Source organism: Sceloporus undulatus, chromosome 2, assembly GCF_019175285.1.
Source record: "Sceloporus undulatus isolate JIND9_A2432 ecotype Alabama chromosome 2, SceUnd_v1.1, whole genome shotgun sequence".
NCBI classification, from domain to species: Eukaryota; Metazoa; Chordata; class Lepidosauria; order Squamata; family Phrynosomatidae; genus Sceloporus; species Sceloporus undulatus.
In genome coordinates, this window is record NC_056523.1 from 114,518,266 (window position 1) to 114,537,400 (window position 19,135).

A 19,135-nucleotide genomic window follows, 5' to 3' on the forward strand; every position below is an offset into this window, starting at 1 on the left:
ACCTTTATTTATGAAGCGCTGTAAATTTACACAGCGCTGTACATGCAATCTTTTTAGTTAGACGGTTCCCTGCCCTCGATCTTACAATCTAAAAAGACATGACACAGAAGGAGAAGGGAGTGGTGGAGGGAAAGGGGATGAGGTCCAGCAGTTACTCTCTACCTCCGAGGCCTGGACCAAGGCAGATGGACTGGAGGGAGGGCTTGGCTTCATAATGGATGGTTAATCTTCTTCCAGGGAAAATACATACTCTCAAGTAGGATAATACATATACAGTACATAGCAATACAGGAAATGGTTTGATAAACAGGCACCAAAAGAACATCAAATAGTAAGCAACAATTATGCAATGCCTGAGAAGGCTTCACTGAACAGGATGGTTTTCAACTCCGTTTTGAAGTGATGGCTCTTGCTTGTGGGGGAAGAAGGTTCCAGGAGTGAGGGGCAGCGAGTGAAAAGGGGCGAATCCGGGATGGGGCAGAGGAAATCCTGGGCTGGGACAGGAACCCTTGACTACCAGAACGGAGAGCCCTGGTGGGAAGGTGAGGAGAAAGAAGGTCTGATAAGTAAGGAGGGGCCAGTCCATGGAGGGCTTTGAATGTCGACAGCATGAGCTTATACTGAATGCGGAAAGGTAGGGGAAGCCAGTGAAGGGATGCCAACACAGGAGAGATGTGGTCAGAGCAGTGGGTGGAAGTGATAATGCGTGCAGCTGAAAATCCCTAAACTGTACATTCCAAGATTCCATAAGATTTGACTATAGTCAAAGTGGGATCATAGTACTATAACTAAAAGGCTCCTGCAAAAGCAGATCGAACACACCAACAGCATCAAATGGTGATTTTAAAAAACAAAACACTTGAATCTAAAAGCAGCAATACAAGCTAATTTTAAATCCCTTGAAAAGTGATAGCAAATTTGAAACAAAACTCAGGGCTGGTGTTTACACCAGCTTAAAGAAATAAGTAAGGAGTTTATCGTGTGTCTTAAAAGCCCAATTTACCCCTGCTGCGTTGAAGTCTCTTTCAGGATAAAGTCAGGTATTATCACATACAAAATGCTGCCAGTGTTGCCACCCAGCTGAATCCCAGCTAACTTCTGACTAGAAGCCATACTCAGACAGCCTGTTTTCAAGACCAGGAAGCTCCCAGCTTTGCAAAACGGCTGGTTGAGTGCGGCTTCTAACCAGAAGTTAGCCAGGATTCAGCTGAGCAGCAGCATTGGCAGCATTTTGCATGTGGTAATACCGAACTTTATCCTAAAAGAGACTTCCACGTGGCAGGTGTATGTCAGGTTTTTAAGCCATGTAATAAAGTCCTAACAGTCACTATTTTTGCATCTATTTTTTGTTGCTTTTTATTTTGTTTTTAACAGGTTTGGGGAACTTGTTTACCGATTTTAAAAGTAGACTAAATATACTGCTTAATCCAGAACTCAGGAGTAATCATGGATTGCAAATTAGACATCCATTTCACTGGTCTATATGTATTCTAATATACTGGAGAGTTGATAATGAATTCAGCCAGGCTGTCTCCTAGGTATCTGGCCTTTATTACCAGATTATCTGAAAAATCTTGCAATAAACATCTCACTGGAGTTAGGCAGCTGAGAAAATAGGTCTCTACTGGAGAGAGTTACAAGCCTGCAAACAGAGACTCATGAAGCAACTTGCTTCCCAAACTAGGACCATGCCTTCCAAGGCACACAGCGAAGTTTAATGTTCATGTTATTAAGCAGTATGGTTTACAGTCACTTGCTGTAATTGGTGGGAACAGGAAAGATCCACTGAAGAACATAGCAAAGAAATGCCTTTCTTCACTTCATTATCTATGACTATGAAACAGAGGTCTCAGGAGCTGTGGCCCTCACCCAGTGACAAAAAAATAGTCAGCCTCTGGCATCAGGAGGTAACATTAAATAAATTGTTTGTAAAAAGAAACAAGAGTCAGAATCCTGAATGCCACTGTTCAGTGACTTGTGCACAGGGACACAGAGAATGATTACAATAATCAATGCAGAGAAATAGGAAATGACAACAAAAAGGGAAGAGCAAGATACCTCTTTTACAAGATCTGAGAAATCAAAGGGAAATTTAAATCTCAAAAGTGGGAATGCTTTATGACCAGCAGGGGAACACATTGCATTAACTAATACAAATATGTTGGAAGCACAAATAAAAATACAATGGAAACTATACAATGAGGATCTATATAAAAGAGATGAAAGGATGACAGATTAATTCTAGGAAAACCATTTAAAGATGAAATCCATAATTTTAGAAAGTGAAGTAGAAGTTGCGCTCAGGGCACCTGGGGGAAATAAATCGCTGGGAACAGATGGCATACAAACAGAGCTGCTTCAGGCTACAGAGACAGAATCCATTCTAATTCTAATGTCTGTAAACAAAGATGGAAAATAATGATCCACAGACTAGAAATGCTCAATATACATTCCAATCCTCAATAAAGGGGACACTAGGAGTTGTAGTAACCACAGCATCATTGCATTAAGAAGCCCTGGTGATGCAGTGGTTAAATGTGGGTACTGTACTGCAGCCATTCACTCACAGTTGCAAAGTTGAGAGTTCAATACCGGCCAAGGGCTCCAGGCTTGCCTCAGCCTGGCATCCTTCTAAGGTCGCTAAAATGAGTACCCATAATTGTTGGGGGCAATTAGCTTACACATTGTAAACCACTTAGCGAGTTGTTAAGTGCACTCATAAGCAGTATAGAAATGACTTGCTATTTCTATTAAATTCCCATGAAAGCAAAATGATGCACAAAATTTTACAACAAAGACTTTTACCATATATGGAGAGAGAAATACCAGAGGTCCTAGGTTGGCTCAGGAAAGGAAAAGGCACTAAGAATCCCATGCCAAACATATGTTGGATAATGGAGCACAGCAAAGAATTTCAGAACAAAACCAGCCTATGCTTTATAGATTGTAGCAAAGCCTTTGAATGCATCCCAAGTTAATTTAATTTACTGTTGCCATCCCTTCTTTTAGAAAACTTTAATTGAAAGTTTTAGGCTGTTTTGACACTAAAACTATAAACACAGCATATCAAATGCAGTTCTGATCTAGCCAAATGTATTTTCTGATCAAATACATCCAGTCACGTGCATTTTCATCCACCTTCTCTCAGAGATTGATTTTAAGCAACTGCTCCTAATAAACACCATACTAACATACTTTGGGACCAAATGCAGCTATCTAAGGTGAAGAAAGGGTAATTTCTTTAATATATTATTTGCAACATGAGTAAAGTGAAGCTTCTTATACATAATCAGCATGCAGACCACTCAGTATCAACATCCTGTTCTGTAGATCCCTGCTGTATGCGAGTTGGTGTATTTTCAGTTCTTTTGATCTGGAAACATACACACAGATATGAAGCAGTCATGAGGAAAAGTCAATCATGCTATTATCTTGACGTACATCACAACCATGAGCATACAGAATGGTTAAGTAAGACTAGTTAATGGTGGAGTAATTGTGTCAAGAGAGATTGAAACAGGGAGTTTAGCAGTTGGTAGCTGGAGATTAGTTGCTGTGAGGAGTGGAATAATAGAGCATTTAAGGACCTTGGTTTATTATTTTTGGATTGAGATGGTGAAGGTGGAGTTAGAGTAAGAGTTAGAGTAAGAATAGCTAGGTATAATTCAAATAGACATAGCTGTGATAGTCTTGAAAATCAGTATGCATGCCTGAAACAGATGCACCAAAAGAAGCAGCTTCCAGCCACTTTAGGGCCATGGCATTCAGATGATGCACACCCCCAAAGTGGCTGGGAGCTGCTCTGAGGCTGCCAAAGGAGGCCCGGAGCCACTGGAAAAAGGAGTGGATTACATGCGCTCCTGCCAGTGGCCCATTTGGGACCACGGCAGCGACTGACTTTAGGAGTGGGCCGTATAGTCACCACAGTCCCAGCCTGATTGGGACTAGAGTGGCCAGAGGCAGTTCCTTCTGGGCCATCTGCTTTGACCCTAAGAGCCTTATTGCATGACAAAAGAAAGCTGAAAAGGAGCAACAGAAAAGTTTCTTTCTACTTGCCTCTTTGCATGGTGTTGAAGTACTTAAGTTCTCTTCCCAAGGGAGACGGTTGTAAAATTGTGCCTTTTGTCATGCTGGGGGAAAAAATGGCAAAAGAACACTTTTATGACTTTCTCCCCCAGAAAGTAGAATAGCACACTTCATCTCCATAACCACAAATTTTGCAGTTCTATTGCTGTTCTCATACACAGCCCCCTTATATAGGTCTGACCCTGGACAATCCATGCCACATATCTGAGGAAGTAGCCCCAAGTCTATGAAAGCTCATGCCACCAGCTTGTTTTTTTTTTTTCCAGTTAGTCACAAAGGTGCTACAGCATCCCTTTGAATATCTGAGAAAGCAGGATAGGTAAGACTTTTCCAGTATAACTATACTCTTTAACATCAAAGGAAAACAGAAAAGATCTATATTGCAACAATATGCTTCTCAACACACTATCTGTCTGTCTGTCTGTCTATTATATCTCCTTTCTTGAGTGGGACTCAAGGTGATTCAAGGGAAAAAATCAGTTAAACCATTACACAATTAAAATTGTCACATTTTAAATGGTACAAAATTGTATAAAATTATTTTTAAAAAATTACAAAACCTAAAAACATAAACGCAGCACACACTTTAATAAAAAGCCTCCCAGAGAGCAATTACATATTAAATGCCTGCTTAAACAAAAAAATCTTTGCTAGCCAGCAAAAGGAAACCAGGGAGAGGGGTCAGCCTAGCCTCCCACAGAAGGGAGTTGTAGAGGAGACAGTCTTCCCCAATCATACTAGTACTGCATTTTAATCACGTTTTCATGATGCTTGCCTCCACTGTGTGATAGCATCCAAGGTCTACTCTATTTGGGCAAACAACTAAATTCAGGCCTCAGAATCCTGTCCCATGAACCTCAGGCATCATAGGAAAGGGGTGTCATATGAAACCCTACAGAAAGAACTTCAGAAACCTCAGAGAAAATGTTTCTGTGTTGGTTTGTAGCACTACACAAAAACCTTTGTTAAGCCAAGTAGAAAATTATATACAGTATATGACAATTCCATTTACAGCATAATCACCAGACAAGGTTGCTAGATTGTATTTTGCTAAAGTTAGGCTTTTATGAGTATTTGGGATTTAATAGACATGCAGAAGGAATAATGATGACTTGTGCATTTTCTAGCAAAACTCTTAGCAGAATATGACATGCTTCTTATATTTTACTAGGAACATTTACAAATAATAGGAAAGATAGTATTTTACTAGAGATAGTACAGCCTTAGAGATCCCTCAGCTTGTGTTTGCTATGATACCATTATTGTATAGTGGATTTTTTGGCTTTTTTTGGCTTTATTTAGTGACATTAAAATCCTGCAGCAAAACTCCCAGGGTAGAATATACATACTCTACTATTCAGTTTAAGAAAACAAACAGAAAGTTCATAGGGAGGAAAGGAATTTTACATAAAGTTTTTAAAGTCTTATAGTTCAAAAGAGCCATGCAATTCTGAATGGGACATTTATCTCCTCCTTTCCTTTAATAAATTTGAGGCAGCAGTCTTGATAACATGGTAAAACTAGCACCCCAAACAGGAAGTTATTAAAAGCAACAGAATACAAGAAAAATATATCTAGGTAATAAGCACAGATCACTGCAGCAAGTAAAAGCAACAGCAACAAAAACCACACATATATAAGTCTTAAAATCACTCATATCTCCAAAGTTCTCTTAAACAGGAAGGCTTTAGGGATCTGACAGTATGTCAGTGATGAGAATACAAAACGCTGGGCACAGCCATTCTGAAATGCCTGACAACAAAAGTAAGCATACTTCAGGGGACAGAGGGGCACATGCACTGTCCAGGTGATCAACCCAAACAATTGTATTTCTTGACAAAGGGCTAGCTGAGCACAAGCATTTGGTGCCCTGGTGACAACAAAGGGCCCATTCCGACTTACCTGTAGATTCAGTTCCTAAACCGAATCCTGAAACCGGTTCAGCAAACACAGTGGTTTCTACTATGTTTGCTCTGGTTTCAAGATTCCTTTCAGGAATTGAAATGCCTGTTTTGACAGGATTCTTTTTGACATGGCAAGACAGGCTTTCTGAGCCTCTCCTGCCATGCCTCTCTCCCTTCCTCCCTCCCTTCTTTCCTCTCCCTCCCTCCCTCCCTCCCTTCCTTCCTTCCTTCCTTCTTCTCCTCCTTCCTCCCTCTCCTCCTCCCCTCATTCTTCCCTCCTTCCTGGGGCCCCCAGTGGTGGCGATGGTGGCAGCAGAGAAGGCTGCTGGCCGGGACTCACTGGATGTGACTCCATCTGGAGTGCCTTAGTCCTCCAGTGACATCCAGGACGGAGGCACGTCCAAAGTCCCCCAGACGGCAGCCTTCCCTACCGCTGCCACCACTGCTGCTGCTGTCCTCCAGGCTGCCAGAGCCTCTCAGAATCCCAAGCTCAGGGAGGCAGCCTGAAGGATAGCAGTGGCGCTGGCAGCAGCGGGGAAGGCTGCCAGCTGGGGGACTTTGGACATGCCTCCATCCTGGACAACACTGGAGGACTAAGGCACGCCGGATGGAGGCACATCCAAAGTCTGCCACCGCCACCACCGGGGCCCCCAGGAAAGAGGGAAGGAGGAAGGAAGGAAGGAAGGAAGGAAGGAGGCAGGGAAGGAAGGAGGAGGAGGAGAGGGGGAAGGAGGCATGGGTGGGAGGGAGGCACAGCGGAGAGGGGCTGCCAGGGCAGATTCAAATCCGCCCTGGGTTCCCACTGGGCTGAATTGATTTATTGTCAAATAAATCGATTCAGCCCAAAAAAGAGCTGGAAAACCCAGCTCCTTTTTGACTCAGGGTAAATGGGGGAAAACCATGCTGGTATAAATCGGATCATGATTCAACACAATCCGATTTAAACAATAGTGGGAATGGGACCAGAGATTTTAAAATCACAACAGAGATTTTTTTAAAAAAAAAACCCATCAAATTTGATGTTCAGTTTAGAGGTTTACAGTATCTGGTGCAAATGTATTTATGAACTTTTTGGAGGAAGGCTGGAATAGGTAAGAGTGTAATTGTATCCCACTAGTAAAAAAAACATAGCAAATTATCTTACACAAAAACAAAATGCCAGATAATCAACTGTTTTCAAAAAGGAGTGAAGCCAATTCCTCTGAATGTACTTAAACTGCCAAGAGGCCATAGTGTACGCTTGCCATTAGTAAAAGATTCCTGAACATGCTGGCTCTGAATAACTGGTTTATAATGTGGAGAGGCATATAACACAGCTTGACTCAGAAGACCTAGCTGTTAACCAAATTGCAAGCAAGGTCAAACAGTCTAGAAGTTGAACTAACAAATTCCTAGAGCCCCTATTATTTTCTCAAGTTGTAGGGAGGGGAAAGAGTTAGATATGCTTCAAGAAGCATCTAATTTTTCTTTTCCGCTTGGACAAATGTATGTGTGGACTTTTAAATGATGTGCAAATTAGGTGCCTGTGTCAGTTCTGCAAGTATGTGAAATTGTTTGTTATCACTGGGTAACTGTAATTTTGAAGCTCATTATTTTGTAAATATTTATATCAGCTTGGGCCACAAGTCTGACAAGTACAACAGGAGCACTGAAGAGAAATGGATGACACATACCTACCCAAAGTTGTAAACTAGATTCTTCCACAGAAGATGGCCACACAAAATCTCAGCTCATCTACACTGTCCTTAAAGGGTATAGCAAGATGTCCAAGAAAGAATATGAATTTGGCTTGCAGACAGATAGTTTCAAATTACACAGAATGAGGAAAATACTGTAGTTTTAATATGAGAAGACAAAAGAGTTTGTTTTTTTAATAAGCCACCACCATCAAACATTTTCATTGCTTTTAGTAATTGTCAGAACCAAAAAAAAGCCATCTAAAGGTTAAAACATCAGCAACTTCAGCACTGAAAGTTAATCTGACAGTGGAAGGAAGGCTTGACAAGCATCTAACTGAATCCAAATGAATTGTGCATTTTTATGGGCTAAAACACCATGTTCTGAAGTCAGAGTAGAACCACAGGATGTATCCCTTCATTTCAAGGTTTTTATTTTTAATCCACAATCTCTATTCAGTTTCTCAAGAATTAGAAACAGAACCCTCTAGTTTGACAGACATGAGTAAGAGTCCCTGACAAATCAAAATAAGAGCCATAACTGCAGGAGTGGCCGAAGTTCTTTAGACACTCTCCATATATTGTACTATAGCTCCCAACATGCTCCAGCATTGGATATCATGGTGAGATCTGCTTGGATTTGCAGTCCAATATCACATGGAAGGCTGTACATTATCCACCTCTTCATTCCAGGGTTACCCAAACTGAATAATCATCCCTGACCTCAGTATTATTAAATCAGCATAACTGAAAACTAGCATGTAAGAAGAAGGCTCATAGGAAATTCCTGTGCACACTGTTGCTGCTACAAATACTTTCATTCAAGGCTGGAATAATTTCAGATTTTCATTGTCTAATTGAACTTTAGTTGTGAAATATCTAAACAGAGATGATAAACACAGCACCACTTGGAAGCAAAAATGTGTAAGATGGAGCATGAAAACTGAATCCTGGGCTACAGGCAGAAAAGTGTTCAAGGATGAAGTTGAGTGCATGATGATCAATGGAGCTCGACGCTGCCAATAGTTCAAATAGATTCAAGCTAGCACAAATTGTAAGGCCAATTAAGAGCCAGAAAACTTTTTTGCCTGGTTGAAAAGCAGCACATCTCTTTGAAAGCCATCTTTATAAATCTGAATAAAGTGAGTCAAGCACAGTATGAAGTAGTGTTGGACCTCACAATCCTATGGAGCTTATTTGCAGCAGTTTCAAAGTGGTACATCATCTGCAATAAGGTCTTTGGGAGAGATTAAGGATGGAGGAATGTGAATATAGTTCAAACTACCCATATTGTATTCTCTCCTGGAAGACTGCATGTGTCTATTTCTTTATTCATTCATGCGCAAAAAGGGAGAAGGAGGGAAGGTGGTAATACCCTGAAAAGCCTCAAGTAGAATTTTGCTGCCGTTAATGAACACAATGTAAATGCAACTTGGTGAATGGACAGCACACTGAAAAGCAATTCACACCATAAATGTTAACTCCTCATGAATTGGTTCCAAATCAGCCATAACTTTAGGTACAGAAAATAGAACATCAGGGAGATGAACTGCAAAGAGCAACTACCACCATAACCCTGATCAGAGAAGAAAGGCCTCTTTTCCTAAGCCTGGGAATTGTTTTTCACAATCTCCAGGGTTATTCAGTTGATATCATCTTTTCCCTTACGTAAATAACTAAAAAAGGTAGGGATGGACCCCTGGGAGAAATGGGATGTGGTAGAGATTAAAGTGTTAGCCTAAAATTGAGGATGGGTTTAAATCCCCGACCCAAAGCCATGAAGATCAATGGATAAGCTTCAGCCTGTCACAAATGTTCATCCTAACCCTCTTCAAAGGGATGTTATGATTGTGAAGCCAGAAGACCCATCATTAATGCTGCTCTGAGCTCTTTGGATGAAGTAAATGTAGGAATACATGAAGTGGTTTCAGACCTATTTCTAGTCCATAGACAATATCTTTTTTTTTAATTTAAAAAAATAGCTGAGAAAGAAGGAGTCTTGTTAATGACAAATACTGAAGCTGGATTATTTTCCACAGTGCAGTTGTATAACAGGGCGTTATTTTCAGGATTTCAGCTATTTATGGGACTGTACTAAATTAGCATCCCAACAACACTGCATTATAGTTTTCCTGCCACATTGTATTGAAAAGCTACTGTACCACATATCTCGTTTAGAAAGACTTTCATTAATCATTCTTTGCTTAGGTCTAAGAAATACTTAACTGCAGCATTTGGCAGCAGTAGTCCACCCAGATTCCCTAGAAAATCAAATACTGTACTAGAAAACTGGCATGTCGAAGAACAAAATTAGAAGTTAACTGAAAAATGAGAACACTTTATTGGAGGAGGATGTGTGAAAAATGCATGCAATGGCAAAAAGCAAAATGTGTGCTTTAAAAAAAATGCATACCCAACAGCAACAAAATTTCCATGCAGAGAACAAAAACAAACAAACAAACAAACAAACAAAAAACAACACCAAGTGTTACAACCCAGAACTTAGATGGAGAAGCAAGATGGTGGGATTCTGAGAAATATTAGGAAACTGAAACTTACACACGTTGGACATGCTAGTGAAGGTATTTAATGCTCCTTTCCCATACACATTTGATTCTTCCACAAGTAGTATATCTAACTGTTTGATCAGGCTATAGGGCAGAGAGTGAAAAGAACAGGGCTATTCCATTGCTACTGTGGAGATTAGCAGTTTTGGGTTCTTCCAAAGTGTCCTCTGTAGGGCTTTACCATGAGGCAGAGTGAAGCAGCTACGTCAGGCAGTGGATGCTACATGGAGAACAGCAGTGAGATACTGGAGGACAGAGCTGTGTGCATGCAAAGAAGCTCGCTCTGCATCAGCTGGTCTGCTGCCTTCAAATGTGGTGGTGAATACTGGTTTCTGCTGAATGAATATTGAATTTTTCAGTCCTCCCAGCTTCCATATATGGGGTCTTGTCTGACTCAGGCAACAAAATACCTTTAGCCAATTCTCCCTCACCTAGCCAGTAGCTGTTCTAAAAGGCTACATGCAAAATGTTTCCATCCAAGCTGGTCATGGCAAGAACTAGAATTCTAAGAACTGGTGCTGAAGCTTGTGTTTTACCTTTTCTGCCCCTTGTTTCTTGTTACCTTCTCCATCCTACTTTTCCTTTTTGGTTATGTCTTTCAGATTGCAAGCCTTATAGCAGGGCTAGCTGTTTTATTGCTAATGCTTTAAGCCATTTTGTGAATATTTTTGGCTAAACTATGGAGAAGAACTGCTCAACAAAATTTAAAAAAAAAAACCATTGCATGCAGGACATGGGCTTACAAGAATGCTCACTATCTCCATGAAAAATGTTAGGCTACAGAGCAAAGTAGAGGAAGAAGTTAAATAACATGATTTAAATGTTTTAATCAAAGGAAGGCTTTATCCCTTTAAATCTATAGCAACTTGGGTTCGAGAAAATTGGGTAGAAAACATGGTGAAACACTTCTAGCCAAGTAATCCACTATCTATCAGGGTAAACAGAACTGACTGCATTAGATGAACGATTAGAGTAACTCATTATAACACAGCTTTTAATAAAAGCAGAGGGGGAAGGTGGGTGCACTGGATGTCAAGAAATGCTATAGCAGATCAGTACAGCAACCCAACACAATTTCACAGTTACTGCCATGTGGCACTACACAGTCCATGCACTGCTGTTAGAAACAAACTGCCAAATTCATTATAAGTCCTACACATCAAAATGAATCTCACAACTAACTTAAATCACATCAGTTTTACTAGGGACTAACACTAGATTTATCCAGAGAGTAGCTTCTGATATGTTCATACAATATACCAACCAACCAGAGAGCCTTAGTAAAATAATTCCTCAACTAGAATGAAAAGCAGCAGGTCCCAAAACTATACTTCATTCCTCACTGTTTTTCTTTTATGGAAAGCCTGCAAAGTCTCAAAAATGTATTAAACTGGGTTGACAAATGTAAAAATAAAACACCTTCCAAGATGGGTCTAAAGCTTTGGAATTAGCCCACTTTAGAATTAGTTCACTGCATCCAAATCAAGACACCTCAATTTGGAATCAATCCAGATGTCTCCGAACTTTTTTGCATTTTAGATTTCTGATTTGTCTAAGCACCTTAATAGCCCCAGAATCTAATGCACATTAACCACATTGCTGAGTCCCACAAACCTCTAACATAACAAACCTTTGGTTGAGTGGCAGATAGAGCAGTCAACATCTATGAAAATATATGATTTGACATTTTGTAGAAATACATTGCATTTGATGGATGTATAAATATCTAAACCAGACTGGAAAAGATAGGTACTGCTTCCCATCTCCATACACCCACCCATACATTTTTTTTCAGGCAGAAGGACAGGGTAAACCTATTCAGGCTGAGTATCCCTTATCTGGAATTCCAAAGTCCACAATAATCCAAAATTGTCCACATAGGTGGATGAGATAGTGACACCTTTGCTTTGTGATGGTTCAGTGTGCACAAGCCTTTTTCATGTAAAAAATATTTAAAATGTTATATATAAAATTAGCTTCAGGCTATGCTTATAAAAGTGTTTATGAAACATAAACGAATTTCATGTTTAGATTTGGGTCCCTCCTCCAGCACCTCATTACATATCTGAAAATATTCCAAAATAATTTTAAAATCCAAAAGACTCAGGCATTTTGGTCTCAGGCATTTTGGATAAGGGAGACTCAACCTGTTTAAGAGAAGTGGCATCTGAGAATAAAACTAAACATGTTTTTATTTAATCAGCTTTTAACCAACACTTTTTCCCCAAAATACAAATAGCAGCACTGACATGGGGCTGTTGTGATAACGATCAGAAGCTGGTGAGCAATTTAGCCTTTCCATGTTTTGGGTTTGATTAAAACCACTTCTCTGAAGCACCTATTTGCATTGGGAGGAAATTCCCCTCTTGTCACCAAATAGCTTCTTCACAGCAGTGATTCTTGGCAGTGAAATCAGAGGAGAAAGGGCAGGCGCTCTTTATATGCTACCACTGTATCCTTTTTTTATCTGGGGAGAGAAGATCTGTCCCAGTAAGTTAAATAACCAAAGTAGCAAGGTAACAATGAATCATAGAATCATAGAGTTGGAAGAGACAACTAGGGCCATCCAGTCCAACCCCCTGCCATGCAGGAAATCCAAATCAAAGCATCCCTGACAGATGGCCATCCAGCCTCTGTTTAAAGACCTCCAAGGAAGGAGAATCTATCACCCTCCGAGGGAGTGCATTCCACTGTCGAACAGCCCTCACTGTCAGGAAGTTCCTCCTAATGTTCAGGTGGAATCTCTTATCCTGTAGCTTGCATCCATTGTTCCGGGTCCTGTTTTCTGGAGCAGCAGAAAACAAGCTTGCTCCCTCTTCAACATGACATCCTTTCAAATATTTAAACAGGGCTATCATATCGCCTCTTAACCTTCTTTTCTCCAGGCTAAACATCCCCAGCTCCCTAAGTCGTTCCTCATAGGGCATGGTTTCCAGACCCTTCACCATTTTTGTCGCCCTCCTTTGGACACGCTCCAGTTTCTCAATGTCCTTTCTGAATTGTGGTGCCCAGAACTGGACACAATATTCTAGGTGGGGCCTGACCAGAGCAGAATACAGTGGCACTATTACTTCTCTTGATCTAGACACTATATTTATATTGATGCAGCCTAAAATAGCATTGGCCTTTTTAGCTGCCGCATCACACTGTTCACTCATGTTCAACTTCAATGAAGTCCCAGAAATATTAATAAGATGAATATGTATTCCCCAGTTTCATGAGTTGCAATGAGCAAGGTAGAAACATGACTAGGGCAGCACTGTTTAGCTGAAGCAATTCAAGGACAAGATTCTTGATAAGATTATTAATCTCTAGTCCAACAAGCATTTTCACATGAGACAAAGCGAAGACATTTTTTGTGCATATAGTCTAAAAACAACAACATCACACTCCTATGTTTAGAATGTCTGTGGGTCATCAATAGGTCCAGGCCCCAAGATCACTATAGCTGAAACCAGCCTGTTCACAGTGTAACACTGCAGGCCGCAGATTCAGTCTCCAGGGTCACTGAATGGTCAGCAGAGTTAAGGTCCAAAACACACTGCAGAGATTACTCCGTTTGAAACCATTTTAACTGTCTTGGCTAAATGCTAGGGAATTCTGGGAACTGTAGTTTTGTGAGACATTTAATGTTCTATCTGAGCACTCTGGTGTCACAATAAATTACAGTTCCCAGGATTTCCTAGGACTGAGCTAGGGCAGTTAAAGCAGTCTCAACCTGGATTATTTCTGCAGTGTGTTTTGGACCTAAAACAACCTTGCAGTCTCTTTAAAGCACTTCTAACCCACTTTTCAAGATGAGCAAAATAAGTCATTACTGCAAACTACCTGGAGTCTAATTAGCATTGCTAAACTTGTAACAAGTACTGTCAGATTGGATTCAGAGGGCATTTTTTCCTGCACTAGATGAACTCCCACATGACTTTCAGTTCTAATTGAGTAGATATTGGAAACAGTAGACAATGTACTTGAGCTCACAGGTGATAAGGCAGGCGGTGTAGGCTCTAAGTTTTATGTTATCTTGGGAAAGATGCCCTCTCAAGAGACACAGGGAGTAGCACCAGCTCTTGTCCTACATGACTGTCACTTCTTATCTTCTTCTTTTGCTCCTCTCACCCAAGAGAATAAACCAAAAACAGATTGCTGCTTCTTTCCCTCCCATGGGCCATTGCCTTCAAAGGTACACTGAACTTATAGTGACAGTAAGGTCAATATGATCAGCAGCAGGTTTAGGGACATCCCTCAACAGAGCTGAACTCTGTCCTGGCAGGATATTGCCTTCCCTTCCAGCTATAGTATCTTGCATCTTAACCATTGGTTGAAAAGCCACGCACGATTTCCAACCATGGCCTTCTAACCACAGACTCCACAGACTTCAGAATGTGATCTGACAATTACAAACAATTTATCTGGGGTAGGGGCAGCTGTAGCTGCAAGAAAATTGTTTCCACAACCTCATCACTGCATCATCCAAGAATGGACAAAGACATAGCAACTCTGGGATGCTAATATTTCTTAAGCCCAACTCTGTTGAGTGATACCAGTAAAACCACAACAAAAATCCCAGAATGGACTTGAAAGTATCTTTCTCCTGTGAATTTCTCCCATGACAGATTAATAGTACTACCTACCATTTCTATATGATTTCGCTTGAAACAAATAATATGAAAAATATTCATTCTATGGGGCTTGTTGGGATGATGGTGCAGATCTCTTTGCACCTGTGTTAGCTTTTGAATAAATTGCAGATATCAGTCAGCTAAAGAAGAGATAACATCTGTATAAAGGTATGCATTTCTCAACATGCCAGGATCACACAGTTCATTTATACTGCTGTTACTGTTCACCCAAGTCTTTTCCACTCCTTTTATGGTTAATCCATTAAAGGGTGTTGAGAATAATTTTTCAGAGTTTCATGGCTCATGAAATTAGAATCATCAGCTTAAGTTACATTGGATCTTTGAGATAAAAGAGGGCCAGAATTCTCTAAGGCAGTTACAAATGTGTAACCTAGAGTTATGCACTTCATGACTGTTATATATTCACAAACCATACATAGCCCCTACTTTAGGGGCTATGTAAAAACCATGAAAATTCTCCAAGCTCTGCTTACTAGGCAGCCATCAGTGCAATTGATGGCGACCTTATCACTCAGGAAGCAGCTGTCCGAAGTCCGAAGTCCTCCTCATGTGAGTGATCTCTGGTGCAAGGGAAAATTGCAACAGGGGCTCCTTTCACAATGGTGATACCTCACAAGATGGATTAGCAACTTCATTCAGTGATTCCTGAACAACAAGGGAACAAAACCCCATAGAACTTTCTTATTAACAAATATGCTTGGGATCAGGCTGCACAAAGGAAATCACACTGAGAGGTCTATTTGTTTGACATAGTTCTACATTTCTTCTGCTTATTTTATTTATGAATTACTCTTCTATTCAATAGAGTTTCATGAAACATACAACGAAAACATAAGAATAATAACATACAACAACTACAAACAAGAAGTAACACCAACCTTGTTTAAATTGCATGTACTGTGAAAAAAATGGAGGTCCTCTAAAATCACAAAGCCACATCAGTCACTAAAGCTTGGTGAGGTAGTATAGAGTTTGCCAACTTTCTAAAGGCCAGTAACAAGGGAAACAGGGAATAACCAGGGTGATGCTATGCAGAAGGTCCCATCCTAGATCCTCCACCAACATCCGCTCTCTCTGAGATGGCATGCATAACAGGGTCTCAGATGGTTTATAAGGTTGTACATTGTATCTGGTAATAAGTTTGTTTTTCCCCTCTATTGGTAACTATGTTTTATGTTTCATGTGCATTGAGCTTTTCTAAAAAAATTACTAACAAACTGGCTATTTGTTAACATCATGAAATAGTGAAATTAGGCGTGGAGATGGTCAGTCTTAAAAGATGCCCATTAGCCCAAACAATATAAAATCAACTGTTTGAGACCAAAGTACAATAAGGACTCTTAGATATTGTTGTACGCTTTCTATCCAGAAAGAGGATAGCATCATTGAAAGTCAAAGAAGAAGGGGACATAAAGAAAAACAAATTCAGGAATCTGGCTGGCAAGTGTCAGGTTGGTTTTGAAGTGTTTTTTTTCCTTTGCTTTTTTTTTGGTTTTGTTTTGTTTTGTTTTTGGAAAGAAAAGCTGCGTGCAGAAACAATTTTATTTCCCACTGCAGAAATTGGAATTAGCACACCAGGACACCAGAAGTCTGAATCCAAGTGGGAGTAACACCACCGATTCTCTTTTAGCATTGATATGTGATTACCCACCATGCTATTTGTCCTACAAACTTTTCAGAACTTCTGTTTAAAAAGGCACCTTGGCAATAATAGAAAGCTGACACTGTCAGCACCACTAGACACCCATTCGTGCTTCATTCTCCTTTTTCTCAGTGGGGCTCACCCTCAACAGTCTTTATGCAAAGGAAGTTAAAGGGACAACAAAAGAACATTTTAATAAAAAATACAGGAAACTGAGGACGTTGCATGAAAATCATAATGTTCTATGTATTCTGAAAATCAGGAGAGATAATCATTATTGTGTGCATTTTTTAATTTAAGAAATCATTTCCAGAATTAGGGAATCAAATGAGCCACTTCTTCAATCCCTACTAAAAGAGAATACAGTAATATTGTACTTTTTAGCATTTCCTGTCAGCTATTAACATACATCTCCAGGTACACATTCAGCTCATGCTGGTGGTGCAAAATCCAAAAGGAAATGAATATTTTCCACAACAAGTAAGCCCAAATTGCACATCTGTGGTTTCAAACATTTCAAGAAATTTTCTTTAATTTTCTGACAATGTTCTTAATAGGTTTCTAAAAGCTCTCCTTTTTAATAGAAACTCATTCATCAGACAACCATAATGAGACTCAACAGCTGCATTTCATCCATTTTTCTTTAAAAAAAAATAGGCTCAATCCAATAAACCAAATTTCAGAAAAGTCTCAGCTATACACCATCAAGCAAATCGGGTCTGAAAACACGTGGCAATTAATAAAGTGTGGAGTATTAAGCATGCCTTTCCTATTACTAAACTTCAGACAAGCAAGTTAACAGTGATAACAGAACTCAGAAAAAGAAATTTGGTTTTTGAAGGATCAGTATTTCAGTGTATCACCATTACCACAGCTGGACACCAATTGGGAAGTGAGCATAAAAAGTGATAGAGGGAGGCAGACAAGAAGGTTTTGACCCTTCCCAATTCTCATCTAAAAATAAACAGATTCAGGGAGCTGATTCACGCTTTACTCTCAATGCTGCAAATGTGCAAGATGAATAATAGCTTCTGAAGCAGTGCCTGCAATAACTGATGTACTAGATTTACAGCTAAAGATTTTTTTTTATATTTGTACACACACACACAGTTTCTCTGAGACAAATTATAGATCAACTCTGCTGACAAGATACCAGCTTGACATCAGTGAGAGTCTCTTTCTCCAAATCTTTTGTGTTTACTGGTCACAAGCAATAGCCTTCTGGAACGTGAACCTGCTCAGAGAGCCACAACAGCAAGAATTGTGAATCAAAAATGCTGCAGCTGGCAGATTTCAAACGCCTTAAACTCCCTCGCAGAAGTTACAAACAGTTACATAAGGCTAAGTAAGCAACATCACTTTCATTCTTCACTAACCAAGAGTTCACTCCCAACCACAACATTCCCAAAGGGACTGGGATAATTTCAGCTATACCTCGTGGTTGGCAGCCAGTGCTTCCCCATTCCCCTTAGCAAATGGGAAAGGAAATTGCTTACGCTACCTTTGTTGAGGGTTCCTGTGATGAGTTTAAAGATGGTTTGGGCAAATTTCACAATCCCATGCTTACACCTCTTGGAACAGCCACTCATGGTTCACAGGGTGAGGAAAGCAGAGCTCTACTCTTCTCTCTCCCTCCTTCAGTCCAGACAGCAAAGTCTCTTCCAACTTAGATGATACAAAACTCTGTCCTGCTCTTCCAGCAGCAGCACCTTAGTGTCAAAAGAGATTTTTCCCCACAAGCTTTCAGGAACGAATGCAGTGGCAGCTTGTTCGCCCAGCCTGTGTTAAAGGTACAGCTCTCTCCAGCTACAACAACCAAAAGAAATGTTTCCTTCCCAACTGTCCAGTCTGCATTTATGCTAAAGGCTGCCCTGTGGATTGATCAGCCCGGATGGTATTTAGGAAGTCAAGCACACAGGGAGTCTCTTCAAGAAGCAGCAGGAAGGAGGAGTTTGCCATGCCAGCTTTGCAGACTGGCTTACAGGGCAATGGTAATGCAGCAATTAATACCAAAGTGGGAAGGGGGGTGACTACTGCACTGAAATGCTGCTGTTTAAAGTGCATCTTTCTGCCCAGCACACCATCCCTGTCCACACATTCATGTTCAGGTTGTTTGGCTTCCTCAGCAGAATCAAAGGCAATGAAAAACCCATGCAGAAATATTGGTTTGTTCTGCAAGCATATAGTGAGAGTAAGTGATCTTTTCTCTGACTGGTATTACTTCATAAAACCACTCCAGCTCCACTTCAAATGTCCCTTGTAGACTAGGCTTTTTCTAGCCTGAGTTAATGAACTGCTCTCTTGTTATGCCGGCATTAAGCAGGTGAAGCTGTTCCTACCATTTCACGGAAAATCATCCCAATTGGTGCTTACCAGCTATATGTCTGCCTCTTGTTAAAAATAAAGGGACAGTAAAAATAAAAAGCCAGCAAATGTTCAGCGCAATGTAATACAGGTAGCTGTGCTTTGGCACTGTACCTTTTCCATGCATAACTGAATCCTAAACAAGCTGGCATGGTGCTTATCCTAAGAGCTATGAGATTTTCCTCATTTCTCTAGTTGTTAGTTTGTTACCAAACATGTACAAGGCAATTCATTCAGGCATCCTGGAGTTACTCTG

At 40.3% G+C, this 19,135-nt stretch overlaps 1 protein-coding gene across 1 annotated transcript in view; it reads right to left on the reverse strand.

Annotated features, from left to right (window-relative positions):
- Nucleotides 1-18,473, reverse strand: part of KCNIP1 (potassium voltage-gated channel interacting protein 1) — a 761,805-nt gene extending 743,332 nt beyond the window's left edge. Inside the window, exon 1 of the mRNA XM_042452817.1 lies at nucleotides 18,017-18,473. Within this exon, the coding sequence (XP_042308751.1) occupies nucleotides 18,017-18,104 (88 nt within the window). The 5' untranslated portion in view covers nucleotides 18,105-18,473. The remainder of the gene's footprint in view (nucleotides 1-18,016) is intronic.
- Between the last annotated feature and the right edge of the window lie 662 nt (nucleotides 18,474-19,135).